The 19,175-nt window shown below is 41.7% G+C and overlaps 1 protein-coding gene and 1 long non-coding RNA gene across 7 annotated transcripts in view; one reads left to right on the top strand and one right to left on the bottom strand.

Moving 5' to 3' along the window:
- The window catches only part of prkn (parkin RBR E3 ubiquitin protein ligase), a 1,109,690-nt gene extending 1,097,446 nt beyond the window's left edge, over positions 1-12,244 (top strand). For all 3 annotated transcript variants that reach the window (XM_043696308.1, XM_043696306.1, XM_043696307.1), the window contains 2 exons: positions 3,912-4,029; positions 9,671-12,244. In XM_043696308.1, coding sequence (XP_043552243.1) covers positions 3,912-4,029; positions 9,671-9,780 — 228 coding nt within the window. In that variant the 3' untranslated portion in view covers positions 9,781-12,244. The remainder of the gene's footprint in view (positions 1-3,911; positions 4,030-9,670) is intronic.
- The window catches only part of LOC122552979, a 76,618-nt gene continuing 67,815 nt past the window's right edge, over positions 10,373-19,175 (bottom strand). For 2 of the 4 annotated variants that reach the window (XR_006312577.1, XR_006312576.1), the window contains exons 2-4: positions 17,188-17,361; positions 12,243-12,946; positions 10,373-10,457 (exon numbers count right to left, since the gene is read on the bottom strand). This is a non-coding gene — a long non-coding RNA (uncharacterized LOC122552979). Of the gene's footprint in view, positions 10,458-12,242; positions 12,947-15,733; positions 15,881-17,187; positions 17,954-19,175 lie in introns of those variants that run through there. The other 2 variants (XR_006312575.1, XR_006312578.1) reach the window with 2 other exon arrangements.

The following is a 19,175-nucleotide window of genomic DNA, read 5'->3' as shown; positions in this document are numbered from 1 at the left end:
GTGGGGGAGGGGGTAGACAGGTTGAGGCGGTTAATGTCCTGGCGGCAGTTGGAAATGAAGAGGTCGAGGGCAGGTAATAGGCCAGCGCGGGGTGTCCAGGTGGATGCAATGTGTTGGAGGTGGGCGAAGGGGTCCTCGGAAGGTGGGCAGGAGTCCTGATTGTGAAAGTAAGCTCGGAGGTGGCGGGAGAAGCGTTTGACGTCATGGTGTGCATTAAATTCAGTGATGCGTGGATGGCGGGGGATGAAGGTGAGGCCTTTGCTGAGAACTGATTGTTCGTCCTTAGTGAGGGGAAAGTCTGGAGGGATGGTGAAAAGTCAGCAGGACTGGGAGCTGGGATCTGGTGTGGGTGTGGAGCTGGGAGTAGGGGCGGAACCTGTAACTGGAGTGGGTGTGATGGTGGGGGGAATGGGGGTGGAGTCATGAGCAGGGGTCGTGTTCCCCTCGGGGTTCTGGTGGGTGGGGATAGTGACAGTGGGGTTTGTGGGGGGCATGTCAGCAGAATGCAGGTGAGTGGCGCTGGTGGGGGCGGAAGTGGTGGTGACAACGGCAGTAGGGGTGGCGGAAGTCACTGAGCATGTGGCATCAATTCAATTCTTTTTTACTGGCATTTTAAAATTACTTCAAACTATACCTCATTATCTAGAAACCCTGGACAACCTGCTTATAAGGGATTGAACGACATTCAATGGTCCACACCCTTGAGCAGTAGGGAAATGTATGCAGACTTTATACAATATTTTATACAAGACTTTATAAAATAAAGACTTTATACAATATTTTTCTTTCTGTCTCTTTCAAATGCTTAATGCTTCTGAAACATTCTCCCAGTCTGACGCCATTTTGATATGGAAAACGTTGTCACCCCAGACTGAGGACGAGGTGTGGATGTAATGGAACAGTAGGAAGAGGCATAGAATGAGAGAGTGAGGGTCGAACTATGGGGCTCAAAATGTGTGGTGCCGGAATACCACAGCCAGTCAAGCAGCATCCGAGGAGCAGGAGAGTCAATATTTTGAGTATAAGCTCTTCATCAGGAAGGTGGCAGGGAGGGGGGGTGGCGAATGGGGCTGAGAGATAAATGGGAGGGGGTGGGTCTGGGGGAAGGTAGCTGGAAATGTGATAGATAGATGAAGGTGGGGGTGATGATGGGTAGAGCAGATGGGTGGAAAGGAAGATGAACAGGTAGGACAGTTCAAGATGGCTTGGAGGGTCCCAAGGCGGAAGATGAAGTGCCCTTGGGCCCCATCCCACATTCCTGATGAAGAGTTTATGCTCGAAACATCGACTCTACTGCTCCTCAGATGCTGCCTGACCAGTTGTGCGTTTCTAGCACCACACTCTTTGACTTTGGTCTCCAGCATCTGCAATCCTCACTTTCTCCGAGAATTGTGGGAGTGGAGAGCTTTTAGAGCTTTCTGTTGAGCGGACTTAGAGCTGAGAGAGTTCGGGGGGTGGTGGGAGTTGTTGCAGCACAGACTGTGCAAGTTGTGGGAGTTACAGGATAGTGCGTAGATAGAACTGTGAGGTAGGTAGGACTGTGGGAGGGCATAATGTTTGTGAGGAATGGGGCAGAGCTGTGAGAGCAATATGAAGGTGTTCTGATCAGAGGCTATACAGCAATATGTTCTCCCATTTTGGATGAACTGACGGGTTTTGGAGCTCATTTCATCTGAGCAATCCAGCAGAACTTGGCAGGAAAAAAGAAAATCATGCATATGCTTGCCAAACTGATGTCAGGCTGACCCACCAGAATGGATCCATACACACAGTGGCAGGTCCAGAGGAAAGGGAGCTTGAATCCAATTGCTTGTACTGTGACACCATTGTGTGTTGCAAAACACAGTTTGAGTAATCCTGTTTTTCAACCTACCTCTTTGACCAATATTTTGTCATGTGTACTAATATCTCATGTGGCTCAGTGCTAAATTTTGTTTGACGATACTTCGATAAAGCTTCACTACAATAAAGGTATGGTATAAATGCAAGTTGTTGTTGAGACTGGAGTCACATTTGCACCCAATGAGGTAAGGAAGGCAGGTTTTGTCTCCTAAAGAGTATAAGTTTTAATTGAATTCAAATTCTAAAACTGCTGCAGTAGGCCTTAAGCAGGAAAGCTATGAAACAGGCCTTTAGAATAGTATTTCTGTATAATCACCACTATATGTAACAATGGTTATATTGTACTTTGGTGGCAACCACTAGTGGCTTGTGATTGGGGTTGTTCACACCCTCCAATTGTCTTTTCAATGCTGAATCAAAGGGCCTGTTTACTTCTGTGGTAGAGGATTAACCATTAGTGAATCTTAAGAAGGGGCACTTTTCTTACATAATAAGATTTAGTTTATTGCACGATTGCAATAAATACAATTTATATTAAATAGCTAATTACAACTATCAGGAGCAGAAATGACATGTGTCTCCACTTGTGCTCGATTTCGTTATTGTCCAACAAAGAATATGTGGCATCATCAGATTAGGCAAAATCTAAAAAAAATCCCTACATTAGGTCTTTCAGAACAATTACTGATACAACCACAATTTATAGATCTGGCTTGTGATATTCCACTTCAGAATCCCAACTCATGTTCACCAAGTTGGCTGTTCCACCTGTCTGAGTGGTCCATCCTGATCGGGGGTAAATTACTTGCCTTTGCAAAACAACCCCCAGCCATATAAGGAAAAGCATGAATGGCACCTAATACAGCACAGCAAGGTCAGCAGCCTCTAGGACTATCCACAAACTTTAAGTTTGGTAATATTCAGCTTTGCTCTTTTCCTGAATCATAACAATCCTGGATGGTAGAAACATACCAGCTCTTTGAGTGACCAACATTACTGATGCAAATGATGAAAAATACATAGACGGGTATATTGCCATCATTAGTACATCATAATGTGCACACCTATGTTAGTGTATCCAGAGGCAAAAAAAAAAAGGTGAGATGGGAAAGTAGCTTATGAAGCCCATTGTGATATGTTTATCTTCCACTCCTGTGTTCACTACTATGGTTTGCCACATAATACAAAATAGTTCTTTTCCAGTTTGGCTCTACTGGTAACTCTGGTGAGGAAATGAAATATACAATCTGGAAGCTTCCAAGTACCACATTAAATTCACTAATCTCAATAAGGGCACCACAATTAGCCTTAGGACTCCTAACTGAGATAGGGAAGTGGGGGTTGGCAAGAAATATAATTGGGCAATATACTGGCTTCTGATCACAATGGTAGTAATAGCTTGTATTTTTATACCACCGTTAGCATTGTAAAGCATTCTGAGCTGCTTGATAGGAGGCATTGTTCCTGAAAATGCCATGGGTGGAAATGATCACAGTTGGTTTAAACCTTTACTCCTGCCACTACTGGCACACCAGGTCTGGAGTGTGTACTATCTACAGGATGCACTCAAGCAAGACATGAACTATCTTCAAGAATATACCCCAAACTTGTAAGCTCCACCGTTTAGCAGGAGAAGGATAGAAGGACTCTCCAGTTTTCCTCCGTCGGGTCAACATCCTGGATTTCTTTGCTTAACACAGCCTTACCCCTCAGATAGTAGCAGTTTAAGAATCTTAAGCACCAGCTCCTAAAAAGCAACGAAGCAATGAATACCAGGTTTCCTGCAGTCCCCACATTCCAAGAATGCATTTTAAGAAAACGTTAGGGTGGCCTAACAGTCAAATGTTATTTTAATTATGGGCTGTTTATGCCCATGAATGAATAATGGCCCTTTGAGCAAGCTATCAATGGGTGACTGGCTCTGATAGAGCTATAATGTCAGCAAGGATTCAATGCCTTCCACAGGGGAGCAGAGAGGAGACAAGTGCCCTGATTTCTTTTCTTTGGCATGAATACATTTGTGAACTAAGTGCAGTGACATAATGGCTTCTTCATTCTTCTATTTATAGGATTGTGTTATCAATCAGCAAGCTGCACAGCAAGCTCTCTGGGACAAGGCCTCAAGACAGGCAATCAAGGAAACAACTAAACCTTGTCCCAAGTGCCAAGTACCAGTGGAGAAGAATGGTATGTACCTGCTGTTATTTGAGCTGAAAAGTAACAACATAACTTCACACCTGTAACACAAAACGTTATTAAAGGAAGTCAGAATTCTTCAGATATGCTGTAGGAAGATAACTGCAAAGAACAGAGTAATAAACACTGTATTCAATTCCTGCCATCCAGAGTATGAAATGAGACGCCAAAATATCTCTGAATTTGCTGCATGATATGACCTCCTCCTCATTAACCCCAAGCAATCTGTCCTTAGCAAAGGCCTCAGCCTCAGTCTTCACCTCAATGAGTTTTGAGCTTGAAATGCTTGTTGAGCTTGTCCTACCCGAGAACAGCAACACTTTCTCTACATCTTTTACCCTTTCCACACCTTTTTTTTTTAAATTGAGAACTGCCAGTATAAGATTGTCTGCCTGGCTTTCTTCCTCACTTACATGAACCTATCTCCATCAGGACCCAGAGCACCCCATTCTCTCAGGCCTAACTGTAAAATGTCATTATACTTGCTAACAAAGCTTTTCATGGTTGTCTTTTGACAAATCAAACACTCCACGAACAGAAGCTGAAAACTGACTCTCTGGTACCTTCTCTATCTCCATTTGGACAAAAAATTACAGCTCCTCTAGAGGTTTATTTTTTTCTTTCCCATTACCACTTCCTTTGCCCTTGCATCATCACTCTTTTTGTCATTTAATCTGTCCTCTCTTTTGCCAAATAATAGATCTTCTCTTTTGTTCTTCTCCAAGCCTTTACTATACATCTCTATGGTTTCTTATTCTGACGCAAGGTCGTGGTCCTGTAACTGTGGCTTGAACTTTTACTCCCGGGTAGGGAGCGCAGAGTTGGGACAATTTCCAGCTCTGTAAACCTGACTTAGGGAAAGGTGCCTTGAGAAACCTAATTTATATTCCAGGGCTGAGGGGAAGGCAGATGGTTGAAAATGGGGGTCATGGAAGGTAGCCCTGGAAAGAGTTCAGAGACTGTTGGATGTGGAGACAGGCTTGGCAAAAGGCTGGCCTCACCACACCAACACTTTTTAAAAATTAATTTCAGATAGTCCTCACCCTTCCTCACCACCCGCACACACTCCCTGTGCCCATTAATACTAAATCATTCCAGATCATGGCACAATGGTCCCTCACACCTTCAATGCCAGCCAATGCCTGTGTCCATCCCATGCCCCTTAATAGATCCTATGCCAACTTGATATTACTTTATGTCAATGTATGCCTTCCATCTGCAGCACTATGCCTTCACTCTGCCATACCAACTTAGTCAGTATCAACCATTAACAGAACTCAGGACACACAGTGGAGTAAATAAAGTTACTAAGTATCTACTAATGAATTAACTATGTCAATGAAAAATGAAAAAGCAAGTATTTATTACCAATCTCTTGCTTTCCTTGAGAAGATGGTGGTGATCCTGGGTCTCTGGATTGCTAGTCCAGTGACATTACCACTACATTAACCCTTCCATGGAATAGTGCATTATTACTTTGAGGTTTCAGACTACTGACTGACCTACAGAACCTTTGCTCAAATCCAACATGGATGTGATACCATCACCTTTCTACAACAGTCATAATGACACTTTACTGAAACATCTTAGGTCAAATTTAACCCAATCTGAAGTGGCTGAACATCCACTGTACATAACTGACAATAATTGATAGAACAAAAAATTCTGAAAATGATAAAACTTAACTGGCTTGACAAATCTTAACACTATGATGGTGCTGCAGTGTTTCCTCTTTGAGCTTAAGATCGAAGAACATTTTTGCGACACTTGGGCACCATTTCTCAGAGTAATCTTGGCTATTCATGCTATTCCCCCACAGAATTCCTGCCACATTTATCACAAAAGATGCGGAATCATTGTGAAAATGATACTCCAAGATGTCTTGTTCTGCATTCTGACTTTTTGACTGGAGATTGTTGTTGGTGCCAAATATGAAATATGTTGCATTTTGTATCAGTGATGTCCTTCACCCAAATTGGCACAAAATTATATGTACCAAGTGCTGAAATTTTTTATTTAATGAAAACTTTAGTTAAAAAAAATGAGCATTCTTCTTGCTTTTTTTTCTCTACTGGGAACACAAAGACGTATTGACATTGAACCACTCCAGCCTGATTACCACTGAATTAGAAATTTGCCAGTCTATATGTTAATTCTGTCTGTCTATCTGCTTTAGACACTGGATACAAAAATCTAATATGTCATGACCACCCTTAATTTTCTTTCTTAGTTGGGGTAGGATGTGTGGGCTTGATTTCCACTACTCTTTGGTTGAGGAGGTGTTTTCTGATATAGTTTTTGAAATGATCATCTCATCAGTATACTCTCAATCATCAAAACCGTGATGTCACAAGCAGCGCTATCAATTAGCATTTAAGCAGCAGTAACCAGCTCACTGATGCTCAATTTGGGTTCTCTAGAGGTCTTTTGGATCATTACAGTCTTGATTCAAAAATAGACAAAAGAGCTGAACACAATGCATGAAGTGAAAGTGACTTCCCTTCAAGGCAGGATTTGGCCAAATGTAGCCCGTCAAGTACCACAAGAAAAACTGGTGTCAATGGGAATCAGGGATAAAACCCCTCACTGACTAGAGTCGTACTTAGCATAAAGCAAGTTGGTTGTGGTTGTAGGAAATCAATTATCACAATCCTAGGATATGGCTGCAGGAGTTCCTCAGGATAGTGTATTAGGCCCAACTACCTCAATGAATTACCTTTCCTCCAGCAAAAAGCAGTTCTGAAGATGATTCATATCAGACTGAAAATGTTAACTATATTTCTTTCTCACTAGATGATGCCAGACCTGAGTTTCTCCAGTATTTTCTGCATTTGCTTCAGATTTCCGGCATCCACAGTATTTTGGTTTGATTAGAGATAACAAAGCTTGCTGAACAGTATTCAGTACCATTTGTGACTCTTCAGATATTGAAATAGGTCAAACCCATATGGAGCAATACTTGAATAATATTCAGGCTGGGCTGAAAAGTGGTAAGTAATGTTTGTGTCACATAAGTGCCAGTGAATAGCTATCTCCAATAAGAGAAAATCTACCGTTCTTTCCTTAACCATCAAGGATCTCCCACCATAACATCCTGGGTATTACCATTTACCAGATAATTAACTGAACCGGTCATATAAATATGTGCCTGGAAAAGCAGGTCAGTTACTGGGAATTCTGTGGTGAAGAACTCACGCCCTGTCTCTCTAAGACCTTTTCACTATTTATAAGGCATATGTCAGGAGATATGGAATACCGTCCATTTTCCTGGATGAGTACAGCTCCAACAACACTCAAAAAGCTTGAAACTATTCAGGACAAAGCAGGTGGACCTGGTCACTACTTTAAACATTCATTACTTCCAGTATTGGTGAACAGTGTCAGTAGTGTGTACCATATACAAGATGCACTGTTCCAACTGTTTCTCGAGCACTATCCAAAGCCTAAAAACTGAAAGAACTGTCGAATCTGTAAATCAGAGTCAAAAATGGAAATTGCTGGAAAAGCTCAGCAGGTCTGGCAGCAACTGCGAAGTTCTGAGGAAGGGTCACTCAACCCAAAATGTTAACTCTGATTTCTCTCCACAGATGCTGCTAGACCTGCTGAGCTTTTCCAGCAATTTCTATTTTCATATCCAAAGCCTTGACCTCTGACACCTACAAAGACAAGGGCAATGGCAACTGATATCTGGAATCACTATCACTTGCAAATTCTCCACTCAGCCACAAACCATCCTGATTTCAAACTATATCACCATTCCTTGTTGCTGGGTGAAACTTCTGGAACTCCCTCCTGACAGCACTGTAGCTGGATCTGCGTGAGGTATACTGCAGCAGGTCAAGAAGGTGGATCACCACTATCTTCTCAAGAGGAATTAAGATCAGCAATAAATGCTGACTTTGCCAGAGACACTCAGAATCACCACAGTGTAGAAGTAGGGCAAACGGCCCATCGAGTCCACACCAACCCTTTGAAGCGCATTCCACCCTGACCCATCCCAACTCTGTAACCCTGCACATCGCTGCATTCTATGGGCAATTTATCATGGCCAACCTACGTAACCTGCACATCTTTGGACTATGGGAGGAAACCTGTCATTGGAAATCTGCCAAAGGAAACCCACACAGACACGGGGAAACCCACACAGATGGTCACCTGAGTTTGGAATTGTCCCTGATACTGAGAGGCAGCAGTGCTAACCACTGAGTGACTGTGCCACACCAAAGACCATGGAAAAATAAAAAAAATGTTAAGATTATGTCCTTCTGCCCTGAACTCTCCAACAGAGCAACATATTTATCTCCATTTACACCATCAAATTAATTAAACACTTCTTCTGTACTTTTCTGTCCTCATAATTTAAGCATTTTAGTTCTGATATCAATCTAGTAACATCCTTTAACCTGATTAACAAAGATGTGGAGTTGCCAGTGTTGGACAGGATGGACAAAGTTAAAAATCACAACTGCAGGCTATAGTCCTAGAGGTTAATTTGGAAATTCTAGCTTTCAGTGCTAGAAGAGAAAGACGAAGGAGCAGCGTTCTGAAAGCTAGTACTTCCAAATAAATCTGTTGGACTATAAACTTGCAATTTTTAACTCTGATTAACAAAGATTGGAAGAGTATTTACCTACTAATTTCCAAAATTTAAATGTTGTAACGTATTTCACATTATTACAAAATGTTAAAATTATTGATCTTCATTTGCTTTGCAAAAATTACCTGAGTGCAATATAAAAGTAATATAAGAGGTTATGGTATTGTAGTAGCAAACCAGAGTTCAGAATCTGACTTTAACAAATGGAACAAAGAACGATAAAAAGGTTATATTCTGTCATAAATACCCAATTGGTTCATGATTATCTTTAAGGCAAGGGCATCTGCCACTCCTACCCACTCTAGTGAACATACTATGTGACTAATGGTTACTGTTCTTTGGCTTGGTCTAGAAAACCACTTATGGAATCTTTACCTAATTAGGTCTGTGATGTCTTCCATAGTTCTGTCTGTAGAAACATCTCCCTTGGCCAAAATGTTCCTGTGCAGTTATGACATTTACATGACAACGTACAAAATGGCCATGATAAATGGGATAAATCTAGCCACAAAATTTCCTTTCAGTCAGCAATTGAAAGAATCAATATCACATGACACCAGTTCATAAATGTTCAATTAGTTTCCTTATTTTCCACAAAACCAGACATCTGACCTGTGTGCCACAGAACAGGCAAGAACATCAGTTAACTGACAATACAAACCTAGTGAGACTGACATAATTGAGCATCAGACAGAAAATCTTCACTTGTCTTCTCAAGCAGGTTTTAACAGCCGCAAGGTATTACTATAGGAGTTCTTAAGAGAATTACCCTCAGCATAAGAATCCTAGTTTAATCACTGCTTCCTGCCTGTTTTATATGGCAAGCCCTGCCTAGGGATTTAGCCACTCCGCATTCTCTCCTTGACAGTCCTCTGGGGTTGGAGACCTTTACTTCGTATTCAGAAATTGTGTGCTGTTTGGATGGTCATGGAAATGAAAATCACCCCATTACCTTCCTCAATGTTATCAAATTTGTTTGATTTCGAGATAAGTGTATGTGTTCATGTATCTGACTGGTACTTCTCCCCACCACAGGAGGCTGCATGCACATGAAATGCCCCAGGCCTTCTTGCCATTTTGAATGGTGCTGGTTGTGCAGCAAGGAGTGGAATCGTGACTGCATGGGAGATCACTGGTTCGAGTGACTTGAACAAGAAGAAGCAGAACAAATATAGAGCTCTGGAAAGCACATTAAATTTATTAGTGACTAGCATTAGACATAAGGTTTGGTTTGCTCAGCCATGTACAATGAAATCACAATGAGTTGAATCTTAGGGAGTCTGCCCACAAATTTATTAACAGATAGTCAAGGAGACCCCAATGTGACCCAATTTGCCAATAAAGACAGTCTGTGCCAAAAAAATCCAAGTGAAAAGAGTAAAATGCAAAAAATCATTTTCATTTTTAATTTGTTCACATCTTGCAACAATTAATTCTGGTACAGAAAAAAAACATTGAAAGAAATTTGGAAGTTAGGCTGGAAAATCTCAGTAATTTTTTTGCTTAGCATATTGTCTTTTGATGGGTATGATACAGTCCAGCATTGTACTAATTCAATCAAACAGGTTTTCTGTGTTTTCATGCAGCAATACAAAATCCCAGTGTATCCCTATGATCTTTACAGCTTCAGCCAGGGAAACAGGCTAGTGAGCAGCTACACATTTATCAGACTCTTTAATGTTGGCCTCCGCAGGCTCCGCAGTGATTGAATCTACTGCATCTATAATTCCTTCATCTGCCAGGTCCATTGTGCAGTGTTCGGTGTCATCTATCTTACCATTGGTTTCCATGATTGTGTCTGCTCGTATTGTCATGCTGACCTCTGGTAAGTGAGTGAAGAGGTCTGTCACTGAGTTAGTTATCCCCACACTCCTCCTCCTCCTCATTCTCGGTGCCTTGAACAGTTACAGCCTACTTGATCCCAGCATGGTAGAAGCAATTAGCAATTGTAGCTATCATCACCTTCTTCATCATAAATATGGCCTCAGTAATAGTTGGATTGTAGTCCTGCTTCTTATCAATGGCCTTGTTAACCTGAGATCAGCTACCATTGATAGTGGCTTGTCAGATTCCTAATCTGCAGTTTGGCCAGGTGTTGGGTGGCAGAAATATCATCTTGACCCACTCCATTTAGTTGGCATGATCAAATCACAAGTTCGGCTAACTGGGAGTTTCAGTTTGGAAACTCAGTTTATCAGGGACATCAGTCTTTTTAATTTGCTATTCTGCCAGTGTTAACTACCGCACAACTGGAATTTGGAGTATCAGAATTTGACACATTGGAATTTCACTGTACTATACCAAAATGTATGAAATTCAGCAACATTTTCCATTTCTTCATAGGAGGGCTATTTACATAGAATTATATGAAACTACAGCACATAAAGAGGCCATTCAGCCCATATGGGCAATGCTGGTATTTATGCTCCACACCTTAAACCCATAATTAATCTAACCTTATCTACGCAGCCATCTATTTCCTTCTGCTTTATTTACTTATGAAGCATCTTTTTCATTTGAACTACTAGGTCTTTATTTATAACAAATTACATAAAAGGAAATTTCTCCTGAATTCCCAATTTAGTTTATTAGCAACTGTCTTACCTTAGTTTCCTCTGGTTTTGGATTCCCAACAACTGTAAACAACTTATCCCCCTGACAATTATCCAATAAACAACTTCACAAGTTTTCAAAACTCTGCTAGGTCACTTTTAAACATTTGCTTTTCTAAAATGCAAAAAAAAATGGAGTCCCAGCCCATTCTGTCCTTCCAGATAACTAAAATCACTTATTCCTAGTGTCCTTATCTTTGCCTCTGTTTAATGAAACACTTATTTCCCCTGAATACAACAGGATTAGGATATCTTGCTGCCAAATGAGAGGGTGTACTTTGAGTCTTTCAGGATAGGGCTGGAAAAACATGACCCATAAATACATGGTCAATATTTACTTATTAAAATGAAATCAGCACTGTTGGTAACTAAGATGAAAGTAAGGACTTTGAGATAATGAAATAAATTTTCACAGACTGCAGCACAAACTGTGGAAATAGACCAGTCACTTGGTACCATACTGATCAGTCCTCATATTTAACTCCACTGACTGTAGTGTAAATGAATATCAGGTGCTATACGTCAGACAGCCCATCCAATAACTCTCATTTCCTCCGCTCCCCACCTCTCCTTCACCTTTAATGGTTTGCATTGCCTTTAATGGGCTTTACAAGTAAATTGTTCAATTGGAAACATGGGTGATTTGCTGGTGTTAATCAATCAATCAATCAATCAATGGGGGTGGGTGGGGAGGGGAGAAAAAAACGTTGATGGAAAAATAATCCCATTTTTCCCACTCTCCCTCACCTTTGATGGACTGCATTACTCTTAACTGAACTTGCATGTAAATTAATCGATTGGAAAATATGGATGATTTACCGGTGGTGGTTAATAGATGGGAAAAAAAAACACAGGTGATTTGGTATTGGGAAAAAAACAATTAGTTTGTGTGTAAGAGCATATCTAGATTTTTAAAAATAAAAACTCCCATTTTGCACCATTATTTGAGACAAATTTCTAATGCAGCATCTGTTTAAACTAGATTTCATACTTACTCATCACAGCAGTATTTCTTCAGTAATTAAGTGATTAAATACTTTAGCCCAATCTGTAGAGTGAAGATCAGCATTCTGCGTCTGTACAGAACAAACATTCATTCACTATTCAGTATGAAACAATAGAAATTTATTTTGAAATGATCTGACCAATCTCATTTACACACAGGACTTCTAAAAAAAAATCTTTCACTGAATCAAACTGCCTTGTGGCAGATGGAAGGACATATTGACTTTTTCCTTACGCTTACACCAAGCAATCAAAAGATAGACCTGGTTTTAAACAATTGTCGAACAGAATCAGATTTCAACACTTGGAAAAGACCCGCTATGAGAGTGGTGGAAATTAAAGCCTTAGAATTATCTTAAATAAAAGTTAGAACACTAATCTCTCTGGATCAGTGAATTAATCCAGAAAAATGACCACCTTACAATCTTATGACAACATTATGCTTTTTATTTCACATTTGAGGGATAAAAGCTTTTACATCACATTACTTCTCACTTAACACTAAAATAATTGGGTTGGGAAGATTTTCTTATGCTGTTTTTGAAGTGCATCAAACACTGCCAAACTGATTTTATATGGCTCCACTCTCTGCAGATGCTTACCTGGGTAGCTGCTATAAATCACAGGTCGGAATTGGTTCTGTACTTTTTCGATATCAGGGGTCCAACTGTAGATCTCCAGGCTAAAATCCAGCCTGACAAATAAACAGGTTCAATCATATCACTGAGCAGTGTTGCGTTGATCAATTTATTTGCAATGTGAACCACAGCACAACAAAAGCCATCAGGATCCAGACAATTTGAACATACAGAACAAAGATCATTACAGTCCAGTACAGGCCCTTCAGCCCTTGATGTTGCGCAATCTGTGGGACCAATCTCAAGCCTATCTATCCTACACTATTCTATTTTCATCCATATGTTTATCCAATAGCCATTTAAATGTCCTTAACGTTGACGAGTCTATTACTGTTGCAAGCAGAACGTTCCACGCCCCTACTCTGAGTAAAGAAACCACCTCTGACATCTGTCCTATATCTATCTCCCCTCAATTTAAAGTTATGTCCCCTCTTGCTAGCCATCACCATTAGAGGAAAAAAGGCTCTCACTGTCCACCCTATCTAACCCACTGATTATCGTATATGTCTCAATTAAAGTCACCTCTCAACCTCCTTCTCTCTAATGAAAACACAGTCTCAAGTCCCTCAGCCTTTCCTCATAAGACCTTCTCTCCATACCAGGTAACATCCTAGTACATCGCCTCTGAACCCTTTCCAAAGCTTCCACATCCTTGCTATAATGTGGTGACCAGAACTGTACACAATACTCCAAGTGTGGCCACAGCAGAGTTTTGTACAACTGCAAGATGACCTTGTGGCTCCAAAACTCAATGCCTCTACCAATAAAAGCTAACACACTGTACACCTTCTTAACAACCCTATCAACCTGGGTGGCAACTTTCAGGGATCTATGTGCATAGACACAGAGATCCCTCTGCTCATCTACACTACCAAGAATCTTACCATTAGCCCAGTACTCTTTATTCCTGTTGCTCCTACTGAATCACTTCACACTTTTCCACAATAAACTCCATTTGCCATCTCTCAGCCCAGCTCTGCAGTTTATCTATTTCCCTCTGTAACCTGCAACATCCTTTGGCACTGTCCACAACTCCACTGACCTTAGTGTCATCCGCAAATTTACTAAACCATCCTTCTACACCCTCATCCAGGTCATTTTTTTATAAATGACAAATAGCAGTGGACGCAAGACAGATCCTTGCATACACCATTAGTAACTGAACTCCATGAAGAACATTTCCCAACTACTACACTGTCTTCTTTCAGCTAGCTAATTTCAGATCCAAACTGCTAAATCAACCTTAATCCCATGCCTCCGTATTTTTTGCAATAGCCTACCATGGGGAACCTTATCAAAAGCCTTACTGAAATCCATATACGCCACATCAACCGCTTTGCCCTCATCCACCTGTTTGGTCACCATCTCAAAAAACTCAATAACGTTTGTGAGGCATGACCTATACTTCACAAAACCGTGTTGACTATCCCTAATCAACTTATTCCTCTCCAGATGATTATAAATCCTATCGCTTAAAACCTTTTCCTGCACTTTACCCACAATCGAAGTTAGGCTCACTAGTCTATAATTACCAGGGTCGTCTCTACTCTCCTTCTTGAACAAGAGGACAACATTTGCTATCCTCCAGTTTTCTGGCACTATTCCTGTAGACAATGACAACATAAAGATCAAAGTCAAAGGCTCTGCAATCTCTTCTGGCTTCCCAGAGAATCCTCGGATAAATCCTATCCGGCCCAGGGGACTTACATATTTTCACACTTTCCAGAACACCTCCCCCTTGTGAACCTCAATCCTGTCTAGTCTAGTAGCCTGTATCTCAGTATTCTCCTCGACAACGTTGTCTTTTTCTAGTATGAATACAGACAAAAAAAAGCATTTAGCGTTTCTCCTTTCTTCTCAGACTCCACGTACAGCTTCCCACTACTGTCCTTGATTGGCCTTAATGTTACTTTGGTCATTCTTTTATTCCTGATATACCGATAGAAAGCTTTAGGGTTTCCTTGATCCTATCTGCCAATGACTTCTCATGTTCCCTCCTGGCTCTTCTTAGCTCTCTCTTTGGGTCTTTCCTAGCTAACCTGTAACTCTCAAGCACCCCCGAACTGAGCCTTCGCATCTCATCCGAACATAAGCCTCTTGACAATCTCTTGACAAGAGATTCAACTTCCTTAGTAAACCACAGCTCCCTCACTTGACCATTTCCTCCCTGCCTGACAGGTACATACTTTTCAAGAATACTCAGTAGCTGTTCCTTGAATAAGCTCCACATTTCAATTGTGCCCATCCCCTGCAGTTTCCTTCTCCATCCTAAGCATTCTAAATCTTGCCTAATCACATCATAATTGCCTTTCCCCCAGCTATAACTCTTGCCCTGCAGTATATACCTATCCCATTCCATTACGAAAGTAAACATAACTGAATTGTGGTCACTATCACCAAAGTACTCACCTACCTCTAAATCTAACATCTGGCTGTGTTCATTACCAAGTACCAAATCCAATGTGGCCTTGCCCCTTGTTGACCTGTCTACGTATTGTGTCAGGAACCCCTCCTGTACACATTGGACAAAAACTGACCCATCTAAGGTACTCTACATCTCTGGAACTACTCGGAGTAGTTATAGAAAACTCCCAACAGGGTGACCTCTCCTTTCCTGATTCTATCCTCTGCCCATAGTGCTCAAACATCCTTTCTGCCACCGTAATAATGTCCTTGACTAACAATGCCACACCTCCCCCTTTTTTACCATCTTCTCCATTCTTACTGAAACATTTAAATCCCGGAACCTGTAACAACTACTCCTGGCCCTGCTCTATCCATGTCTCTGAAATGGCCACAACATTGAAATACCAGGTACCAACCCATGCTGCAAGTTCACCCACCTTATTCTGGATACTCCTAGCGTTGAAATAGACATACTTCAATTCACCTTCCTGTTTGCCGGTGCACTTTTGTGACTTTGAAACCATATTTCTGACCTCACTACTCTCAACCTTCTGGACACTGGGACTACAATTCAGGTTCCCAACCCCCAGCTGAATTAGTTTAAACCTGCCCAAACAGCATTAGCAAATCTCCCCTCCCCCCAGGATATTGGTAGCTCTCTGATTCAGGTGAAGACCATCTTGTTTGTAGAGGTCCCACCTGCCCAGAATAAGCCCCAATTATCTAGGTATCCAAAATCCTCCCTCCTGACCATTCCTGTCGTCACATGTCCAACGCCTCTCTCTCCCCCCATTCCTCACCTCACTAGCAAGTGGCAGGGGCAACAAACCAGAGATAACAACTTTATGTTCTAGCTCCAAGCTTCCACCCTAGCTCCCTGAATTTGTGCCTTAAATTTGCATCCCTTTTCCTACTTATTTTGTTAGTGCCTATGTGGACCATGTCCCGGGGCTACCCCCCCTCCCCCTCAACAATCCTGAAAACACAGAGATATCACGAACCCTGGCACCTGGGAGGCAACACACCAACCGTGAGATTCGGTCTTTCCCTTTTACTGGTGTCTTCAAAATAAGGTTCTGACATCTGGAGGAGCTCTCTAATATGTAGTCCATCTCAATACATCTGGTAAATCAATCTTCAAGAATGTTCAAACAAGACATCATTTATGTACATAGAATGTCACTGCTAATTGCAAATAATGCAAAATATAAATTCATCCATCTGTACTGAAGCATGGCTGCTGTGGGGATTCTTGGCTCTTTCCAGGTGCTGTGATGTCATGCTGTACCCTCACTTGCTCCTGCACTGGATACAGTTGTTGGACCTTTTGTTCTCTAATCTGTGTCATCTAGGTACCATCCTCCAGCCACTAGAGGCTGTGAGGGCCCCAACATCGTGAGTATCTCCTGCACAATGGCAAGAGGGCCTTTTACCACCATGGCTCTTGAAAATCTCTATGCTAATTGCAGGAGGATAGAGAAAAGTGGTCTCCATCAGAAATGGCCTAAGATTGCATCAGATGCTGCTCACACTCTACCACAAGATCCATTTAGCTTCCCCTACTTTCTTGGAGGGACACAATGCTTCTTGCTCTCTAATCACCATGGCCCTGGACCCCTGGTGACGGAGTGCAGGTCAGAATGCATACCACAATTGTATTAGTATTCTCCTGATTCAAGACAGTCAATGGAAGAAGCCATATATTCTATGGAGGGGAAGATTGCAGTACACACAGCCTGAATGGACAGCACTAAACTTTGTGCCAAAACACAAAACTCCTCTGGTATCGCCACCAGATCTCCACACACCTTGCAGCATCCTCTGCCTTACAGAGGATGCCAGACAATAGTCATACTGGAATGCAGCATTTAGCTCTTCTCCAACCACTCACCTGACAACTCCATCTCAGAACCTGACATCTGCGTACATGACTCTGATGCACCCTCATCAGTTTATGGTTTCCTTACTCAGTCTAGTGTTGCAATCCAGTATTGGGTGCAGAGCAAGAGGTTTCCTCTTCCTCCTCAGAGACTAGTGTTGGTTTCTTGGGGCTTGTGGCAGCAATCTGTGCATGAGACAAAGACAGGGAAGGTTAAAGCCATCTTCACCTTTCGAGGTGAGTGCACAGAGATAAAGTTTCTAATGAGCAGCACTGAAAACATAATGAGATGTTATCTTTTGCTTGCATTCCCTGGCATCCAACATGCATCTTACCATCTTTCCCAATACATGAAATTGTTCAAAACCAGAGACCATCACAGCATCACAACAACATATCCTGGTATCATTCATACTCTCCTTAGCCCCCTGAACACATCTCTCACTGAATTATAAACATGGCCTCTTGCAATCTCACCAACCTGGATCTTTCTCCTCATCTCTACCAATGGACCAACTTCACTGATATGCAAAAAGCTCCAATACCTCCTGCTTTACATGTCTGAGGGTGGCTGGTTTGGCACATCACCTCCTATCTTAATACTTTTTTCTAGTATTGTGTGGCATTTTCTCCTAGTATTATAGTGGAACAACATAATGATTTTGAATCTCTTGTACAATCATTCCTTCACATATATAGTCTATGAGAATGCTCCAGGCACACAGCACACTTTGCAAAACAATTATCACTTTGTAATAAAACAAAAAGAACTACAAATGATGGAAACCTGAAACAAACAGAAGCAGAAATGGCTGAAGAGACTCAGCAGGTCCAACATCATCTGCAGAGAGAGAAACAGAGTTAATGCTTCAAGTCCTTTGACCTTTCTTCAGTTCTGAAATAGCACTCTGTAACCATTCTACCATTCACATTCTCCTGCAACCCCATCCACTGCAACTTCTTCATAGATGTTTGAGTCATTTATATAAGCATTTGTGGATCATGTCAACTCTAACTTTTGGCAAGTACACAACACAATACTCTGATGGAGTCTTCTCTAAATGTTCCATGCATGCAAGTTTCAATAATGAAGACACACTCATCCTGGCAGATCTTAAGGTGACTCTTGACAGTGAATCTTTGGTCTATCAATGACCCCAAGTCTGCTACCTCTACTGTTATCTCCATCCAGGCTGCTTTGGTCAGGTTGGATGGTCAACATTTAACTGCAGCGAGCACAAGGACCATCCAGCTGTCATTTAGAGCACAATTTGCAACTCTTCTTATCTTGAAGTAGTCTGTACTGAGTGCAGAGTGATCTGAACAATATCCAGAATTCGGCTGAGAAATGGGAAGTAACATTTATGCCATGCAAGTGCCAAGCAATAGTCATCTTCGATAAGAGAATCTACCTATCACCCCTAAACATTCAATGACTTTACCATAGCTAAATCCCTGACTGTCATCATCCTAGGGGTTACCATTGACCAGAAACTGAATTGGACTAGCCATGTAAATAATGTGGCTATAAGAGAATGTCAGAGGTTAGGGATCCTGTGGCAAGTGATCCTGCATTTCTTGATATCATGTAGTCTACCCATCAATTAGAAGGTACAAATCAGGATTGGAATGAAATGCTCTCCATTTGCCTGGGAGAGTGCAGTTCAAGCCATACTCCCAAAGCTTGACATTATCCAGGACAAAGCAGTCCATTTGATAGGCACCTAATCAACAAACTCTAGATTAGAGTGGTGCTGGAAAAGCACAGCAATTCAGGCAGCATCCGAGGAGCAGGAAAATCGATGTTTCATGCAAAAGCCCTTCGTCAGGAATAAAGGCAGAGTGCCTGCAAGGTGGAGAGATAAATGAGAGGAGGGTGGGGGTGGGGAAAAAGTAGCATAGAGTACAATAAGTGAATGGAGGTGGGATGGAGGTGATAGGTCAGAGGGGAGGGTGGAGCGGACAGGTGGAAGGGAGGTCATCCCAGCTACTCTGTCCAT

The sequence above is a fragment of the Chiloscyllium plagiosum genome, chromosome 9 (assembly GCF_004010195.1).
Source record: "Chiloscyllium plagiosum isolate BGI_BamShark_2017 chromosome 9, ASM401019v2, whole genome shotgun sequence".
Lineage (NCBI taxonomy): Eukaryota > Metazoa > Chordata > Chondrichthyes > Orectolobiformes > Hemiscylliidae > Chiloscyllium > Chiloscyllium plagiosum.
Note: the sequence above shows the minus strand (reverse complement) of the source record. Positions and strands in the feature narration are given on the sequence as shown.